Here is a 7,832-nt window from a genome sequence, read left to right as displayed (position 1 = left end):
AATCTCTCCGTAGTCCCGGATGACGGAGATGGCTTCGAATGAATGGAATGGGAGGTTTTCATCATCCCCGACGCTGATGTAGGGCACCGTCGTCTCTTTGTAGATGGCGTAGTCCTCCTCTCCTTTCACCGTGATGAGCTTCTCCTCAATGATGAATTTCAGCCTTTGGTGCAGAGAAGAGGGGATGGCGTCGGCCGAGTGGATCCAGGGCCTCCCGAGCAACAGGCTGAACGCGTTCGGGATGTCGAGCACCTGGAATGTGATGCTGAACGAGCACGAGCCAACATCTATGAGGAGGTCGATCTCCCCGTTCACCTGCCTGCGTGAGCCGTCGAAGGCTCAGACCGCTGTTTTGCTCGGGCGGACTCGATTTAGGTCCACATTCATCTGCTTCAAGGTGGTCACCGGGCAAACGTTGAGCGCGGACCCATTGTCAATCATGACCTGGCCGATGATGTAGTTGTTGCATTTGCAGACAATATGCAAGGCCCGTGAATGTGACCAGCCTTTGGACGGGAGCTCGTCGTCCGAGAACGAGATAGTGTTGGAGAAGATGGAACTGACAGTCTCCTCTATCCTATGCGGAGGTGTTTCCTTCAAGACCTGTGCCGAAGTCAGTACCCGGAGGAGGGCTTCTCGGTGCGGTTCCGAGCCGAGGAGGAGGGCGAGCAATGAGATATGGCCGGGGACTTGGCCATTTGCTCGACCACTTTGTATTCGCTCGCCTTCACGATCTTCATGAATGCTTCGGCTTCCTCTTCGATCACCCTTTTAGACGAAAAAGGCGAGCTTTCGGGCGTTGTCCCAATTTCAGTGGCGGGTGCCTTCCCTTTATCCCTGGCTGCCGGATTCTCGTATACCCGCCCCGAACGTGTCACCCCCATGACACTAAACTGCTGTTCGACACTCCTAATACTTCCTTCATAGGTCCAGGGGACCTTGCCGTCTGAGTACGGTTCCCGGGCGGGGATGTCTATGACGAACGGGGCCGGCGAGGCCACGTTTCCCGTGAATCCGGCTGTGGGTTCCTCAGGAGTGTAGTCGATCACGAAGGGAAGGGGGTTGTCTTGCGTGTCTTCGTCCCTTCCTGAGGCGCATATGGAGATCATGTTGATGGAAGACCCCGAATTTGGCCTATGGTCCGAGAGTGGATTGTCCTGCACATTCGGGGGCCTGACGGCGTTGAAGGTGAGCCTGTTGCTATCGATCCTCCTTTGGATCTCGTCTCGCAACCTCCAACAATTATCGAGAGTGTGCCCTGGCGCGCTTTGATGATACTCGCAGCGTTTAGATTGATCCTGAACGGACGGGTCAAAATTCGGGCCTGGGGATATCGGTCGAATCTGATCGCCCGCAAGGAGCTGTCGATATATATGAGAGAGGGGAGCAGGTAGTGGTGTGTATTGTTTGCGGGGTCGGCTCTGCGTGCTGCCGGCTTGCGGTCCCTGCGCAGTAGGGTTCTGTTGCGCCGGTAGAGGAGCTCTCGACACCGGGGGCCTAGGTTGAGAGGGCTGAGCCGTCGCGGGTGCGTAGTGGTCGTACGGTTGTGAGGTCATCGGCGGCGGGATCGGCGGGGCCGAGTAGTAAATCGACTGAGGCTGGTGCTGTGGTCGTGAGATTTACCGAATATTGTTGGGACGCCTGATGTGCCATATTGACGGCGTTCACTGAAACTTCCTTCCCTCTCCTTCCGCCGGAAGACGACGACGTGGTGGGGACCTTCTTCGATGACTCCTCTCCTCTACTGGTGGGGCCCTCCATTCTTCCAAGCTTGATCCCCAAATCAAGCTTTTTCCCGGCCTCGATGAGGTCGGAGAACGACGAAGTGTGGGCCAACAGGTGTGAATAGTACACTCCCCTCAGCGTGGAGTGAAATAACTAGATTTGTTGCGCTTCACTGATCGGTGGATGTGTTTCGCTGCTTGGGCACGCCACTTAGTGGCGTATTCCTCGAACCTTTGGCCCTGCGCCATTTCTTTCGTGCTCAGCTCCAGGAGGGTGGGAGGCGCTTCCGCGCAATACCGGTATTGGTCGATGAACTTCCGGGAAAGGTCCTCCCACGTCGGAATGTCCTCGGCCCTCAGCGACATGAACCAATCGAGAGCGGATCCCGACAGGCTGTCTTGGAAGGAGTGGATGAAAAACTCTTCGTACTCCCAATACTGTAGCATCTTTCCCTTGTAATGGTGGAGGTGGTGGCGTGGATCCGTCGTGCCCTCGTAGGTTTTGAACTCTAGGATCTTGAACTTCGGGGGCAGCCGCATCCCCGGGAATAGGCTACAGTCGCCGTAGCGCGCATCGGGTCGGGCATCACTCGCCTGTAGGGCTCGTATCGTCTCATCCATTCGGTTCAATCTACGTTCTTGTTCGACGTCAGCGTCGGGGAAGAAGTGCATTGGTGAGGCGAACTGGGCCGCATGAGTCAGCATGCCTAGTTCATGGAAGGTAGTGTTTATAGGGGGCGGTGCCTGGTAAGAGAGGCCGACGTGGGGTTGTAGAGACGAGTACGGAGGAAGTTCCGCAGCTTGAGGGTGAGTCAGAGCAGGTGCGCTTGATGCCGGGAAGACCATCGTTGGAGGCGCTGTATAGGCCGCGGCTGGGACCGGTATAGAGATAGGAGGAGGTGCGGACAGGGCCTGCTCCGAGGACTGGAATGTCGCCGGTGGAAGAGGGACGGCCGTGGGGGCCGGTGGAGGCGGATATGGGCTGGTGAAAGGGTGAGCCATGGATGCATGCAGTGTTGGTGGTGCGGGCGCATCCATGTTCTCCAGGGCTTGAGTCGGCGGAACCCGAGGAGTCGGGTCTACTGTTGGCCCTTGTCCTGGTGGAGATGTGGAGCTTGAGGATGCACGGTTCGGTCCTCTAAGCAGGGCGAGCAGCTTTGCCATGTTGGTGGCCATTTGGTTGACAGTGCCCTCGAGTGCTGTGATGCGGGCTTGGTCGTCGGAGACGGATGATGTCAGCGAGACTGGTGGAAGGGGCGCCCCTGAAGACGTCGGGGGCGGGAGATGTGTAGGAGGGGCGCCCGAATACGCCGGGAGTATGCCTGCAGGAGTCGGAGGCGGTGGAGCGTGCATCGGGGGTGGTTGAGAATGAGCCGGAACCGGTGGGTTGACTTCTTCGGAGATATTGACTCGATCCCCTTCCGCCATCCTGAGACGCTGACGAGTCGAGTAACGGTGCGACGCCAGTTGCGATCACCTAGATTCCAAGAGTGTGTAAGGGCAAACATTGACATTCTGAGATGATAAGCACGAAATAAATAAAGGGACAAGATGTATGAGATGCATGAGTTTTCGAAACGCTAATGTCATCACATTGATTTGATTCGAGTTCCATAGTTTTTACAAAATACAACGCATGAAATAAAAGGAACATAAACGTAAAGCCGACATCCCTTTGCGCTCGGTGGCCGGTTGAGAGCGGCGTGGGTCCGAGCGAGGGCAAAAAAAACGGGCGCGCGCGCTAATCCTAGGGATGGGAGATCTCGTGCTCCCTCGCACGCACTCGGTCCAACCTCGCGCTCAAACGGGCCATCTCCCTCTCTAAATGCGCGACCCGGGCGCATGCTCGAGCTAACTCCGTCTGGAGCTCCCTATAGTCCGCGACCTCCACGCTAGAATCGGCGAGCTCGCAACGAAGCCTATCTCGTTCCTCCCGAATGGCCCGTAGCTCTGCGCGCATAGCCGCTTGGGCGAAGCTTTCGGCTTCGGGAGCGGGGGTAGGTGCAGCTCGGGGAGTCGGGGTGTCCTGGGACCGTTGCGACAATGTCGATCCCTGCAAATAGAACCGGGCCACGTATGCTGATGTGGCGGAGAATGCTCGCTCTTCGTCGGTGGGGTGCTCGGGGAAGTACAGACGCTGTATGGTGCTAGCGTCCCGTTGGCGGTGGATCTCCCGAATCTGTAAGAATCTTGCGGGGGCCGTGGATGTAGAGTCGGCCCACTGGATGCGGTAGGGTAGGCGGTCCGCCTCGGCAGGAATGTCCTGTAAGCCGCCGAGTTGTCTGATTACTCGGCCGGGGAATATGAGTGTGCTCCCCAAATGGCTAAGAAGAGGGACTCCCACGATTCCGGGACATCCTGTGATCATGGGGCCGCCGGGATTCCATCGAGCGACCCATAGGAACCGTGCGGGCGTCAACTCGCGCCAAAAGTGCCTCCATTCCGAGAAGCTGTGCTCGGGAGGTGGGATGACTGGTACCAGGCGTTCGATCAGCAAACGCTCGTCAGTGATGTAGGAGAAAGGATGTGACGAGCAAAAGGGGCGGACGTGCGCGAGAAGCCAAATCTGCAGTAGGTGCGAGGATCCTCTCATCCTGCCACGCCGAACCTCTCTAACATAGTCTAGAGACCGAACGGTCTCGGCTAACAAAGCCTCCACGTAACTATGGCCTCCCACCGCTTGGAGGACGACTTGGGCTATAGCCCCGTCAATGAGGCTCAGTGAGTATGGGGACAAGAGAGTGCCGAAGACCAAAAGCAGGAATCCGTGACACGCATCGCGCTGATAGGATGCCGTCGAAGGTGTCAATGCCCGGAGGAGCGTCCAATCAGAGAGCCATGCGATCCTGATGCCGTGGTCCCATCCTTGATGAAGCTCTTGGTGGATTTCTAGGGTGGGTATGTCGAGGAGGTTGGAGAGCTGACTCCGAATGGTCGCGAACGGGTTGGGCACAAAGATGCCTTGGGTCGTGGGCGTGGACCTCTGGATGAGTGCCGTGTACTCTTCGATTGTGGGTGCCAACTCCGTCCCGTGAAAGTTGAATACTGCATGTTCGGGGTCCCAAAACTCCATGGCGGTCCTCAAGAAGATCCAATCCACCGGAGTTTCCGTGAACATGACCATATCTCCGATGATGCCCTGAATGAAGATGTGATCTACCGGTCGGAGAGTCCTCCAAATGCGCATGATGTCTTGCCTTGGTGGTGTGATCGCTTCGAGTCTGAGACCGGGAGCCGGGCGGTCCATCCTTACCTAGATGGAGGAGATGTCGGCTTAACGCCTTAAGAATCAAATCAGTGTAATGTCCTATGTTTTTCGAAAACAATGCATGCAGTACGAAAAGATAAGCTATAGTCACGTTCTTTACAGTATACATCACTCGTTCTTACAAAAAAACACAAAATGCCCATCCTAAAGAAAAAACTACGGGCCGACTCAAAGACTCGACTTTTGGGTCGGTTGACGGCATGGAGGCAAAGATGGGTCCAACATGACGGTCCCTGTGTATGCATGGTTTTCGGTGCTACTGGGAGAACCACTAACTAGGGATGGGGGCTCCCGATACAAGGGTGTGAATTCCTTGAAATCGAGCGAGGATCTTTGGGAGCCGGTTCGGTGGCATAGCCGACTCGATCCGTTCCCTTACTCGGAACCTCTGACTAACCTAGCTTCCTATTTTGGCGCCCGTGGGATTTCGAACGAGGTACCTAGAAACTCGCTAAAATGATGCGATGCAAGTGCGTAAAATAAATGTGCGCGAAAAAATGTGCTTCAAATAAATGTACAGAAAGCAATAAATAAACATGTAAGCAAGAAAACGGAATCGAGCCCGAACCCTCTAGAAATCCCCAGTGGAGTCGCCAAGCTGTGCGCACCCGAATTTAATCTCGTCGGGGCACGCATGCGCGAAGCCTATGCAACGCGGCTTGGGAGTGTCCACCTTCCCGGGGACGCGTGACGGACACGCGTGAGAAGGAGTCGCCACTTACTGTTTACGACCCGTAGGTCGAGGGCCGTTGAGTCGCCCGGGTCTAGGGGTACGGGGTACACCTAAATGCTAAGGCAATGGTCATGCGGAACCGAAAATTCCGAATTCGGGGGTTCTATTATGTGCGGGCCTATATCCCACACGCCCTTTCGGTACTATAGTTTGCTAGGCTTGCCGTTTTGTTTATTTACCGCGTGATTTAGGGTTGCACTTGACTCGCCCGTTTTGACACCGTAAAGTCGGTGAATTGATTGAGTTGGGCCGAGAATCCGAAAGGTGAGTAGGCTTGTGCGTCGAGTGATCGGTTCACTATCTCATCGTTACAGTTCATCGAACCAAGACGGTCGATTCCCTGCGCGAACCGAGACCACGATTATTCAAGCTTACTCATCCTTCGGTGATGATAGACCAACTTAACCAATTCGACACTCGGACCTCTCGCTTGCCGATCGGGGATCCTTACAAGTGAATGAGTAGATGCACAAATAAGGTCCTCACAATGTACACTCGAATAATTACAGAATACAACTGAATAAAGTAAATGGATCCCGATCGGTTTGCATTGGGCCAATATTCCGCTCCGGCTCACCGTGTGTTTTGAATGACCGATAAATAAATTAAGGCAACGCGGGCTCCAAGAGCCGGGGGTCGGGTCCAATCGAACCAACGGTTTGCAGGAGAACCGATCAGTTCCCACTGTAACCGTTGGACCGATCGAGCTCCCAGGTGATATCTAAACACGTTTCATGCATCCAATCCAAATTGTCTTCCACATAGACCATATATGGAGTGTGATGGTGACTCGAGGCTATATCCCATTCCGCACTCGGGTTGCACGCGCTCAGTGAGTTAGGAGGCGTTGGACCTCATGTTCGGTGATTTGGGGCGTTGGACTCCGTGCAACACGTAACCCATGGGCTCGGACCCGAACCGCGACAAATCGACAAAGGCAAATGGAAAACAAAGGAAAAATGATAAAATTGATGGAAAACAGACAATAACTGACAAATACCGATGAATACAGACAAGTGGTGTATTAAGTCGAGTGTACGTGATTTAATCAATAATTAGCTGGGGTTGATTAGCAAACAATGTGTCTAGCCTAAGCAAACATAGATGGTGGACCAGAATATGGTTCTAAGCCGATTACATGGGTGGATTTGTTTTAGAGCTCTTGTTCGGTCAAGCGTCACTGCAGTTTCATCGAATTAACCAAACTTGTGTTTTGACTCTAGATTGGAACCTAATATTCCCCCTATCCATTATCTAATGTTTGTTTAGGTCGAGTGCACGATTAATCCGGTTCTTCGTGTTTTGTAACTGAAAGAAAACGTTCACCACCGAATCTACGATAGAGGGATAGAAACATCGACAGTGAACGGAATGGGTCGTGCGAATGAAACTCGCATCCGAACGGGTGGCCCTTTCCCGCTCGTAGATCGAGGTGTTTCCAACTCCCTAACGCCTAGGGTATCGGTGAATCACGGAATGACGATTATGCCCTTGGATAAAATCGTGATGCTCGTGTGCAAATTGAAGATCGCGTCACACGAAGAAGTCCAAGGAGAACTCGCGCGTCTTGACTCGAGCCGCCTCAAATCGGGCCCGGACTCGAGTCATAGCACGCGAGTGCCCGTTAGACATCAATTCTATTCGTGTTATGTGTCTCGGTATTTTGAAATTGTGATTTTTTTAGGAAAAGGGCATTCCCACCGTTCCGTGAACCATCAATGCGTTTACGAATTAGTGATGAATTTATCCAATTATTTGGTCCAAGTGACATAATTAGCCGAATGATACGTCCCCTTTTCCCCTATTTTGTGGGATTATTCGACGATTACCAATTCACATCACAACTACGGGTTCGATGGGCATTTATCCGGAACTAACACGTCTAGTAAATAATTGATGCGTGGTCGACAATTACATGGAAAGCACGATTGCAAACAACTTCAAGAGCCGACTTCCAAACGGAGGAGGAGGCCGACCTAGACTCGAGGATAGCCACGGGACACTTTATCACATCCCGAAGAAAGTGACCGAACATTTCCTTGGCTCATCCCCGGGTCTTGGGTGGTCTCTTGCGCCGATTTCAATCGTTTCTTACATGCCTCATGTG

The 7,832-nt window shown here is 53.6% G+C and overlaps 1 protein-coding gene across 1 annotated transcript; it reads right to left on the bottom strand.

The window, feature by feature from the left end:
• Positions 1–614: 614 nt before the first annotated feature.
• LOC116205556 (protein transport protein sec31-like) lies at positions 615–3,152 on the bottom strand. The gene is made up of 2 exons (XM_031538187.1): positions 2,319–3,152; positions 615–1,361 (listed from the first exon to the last, which is right to left on the bottom strand). The coding sequence occupies exons 1-2, from the start codon at positions 3,150–3,152 to the stop codon at positions 615–617; spliced, it is 1,581 nt and encodes a 526-aa protein (XP_031394047.1).
• Positions 3,153–7,832: the final 4,680 nt, after the last annotated feature.

This window comes from Punica granatum, chromosome 1 (assembly GCF_007655135.1).
Source record: "Punica granatum isolate Tunisia-2019 chromosome 1, ASM765513v2, whole genome shotgun sequence".
NCBI lineage: Eukaryota > Viridiplantae > Streptophyta > Magnoliopsida > Myrtales > Lythraceae > Punica > Punica granatum.
Note: the sequence above shows the minus strand (reverse complement) of the source record. Positions and strands in the feature narration are given on the sequence as shown.

Bases quoted from the DNA above. Each gene is read 5' to 3' on its own strand.
- LOC116205556 (XM_031538187.1), bottom strand. From the start codon at position 3,152: ATGGCGGAAGGGGATCGAGTCAATATCTCCGAAGAAGTCAACCCACCG. The intron at 1,362-2,318 runs GCGAGTGATGCC...ATATATCGACAG, and splicing joins AGACGATACGAGCCCTACAG to CTCCTTGCGGGCGATCAGAT.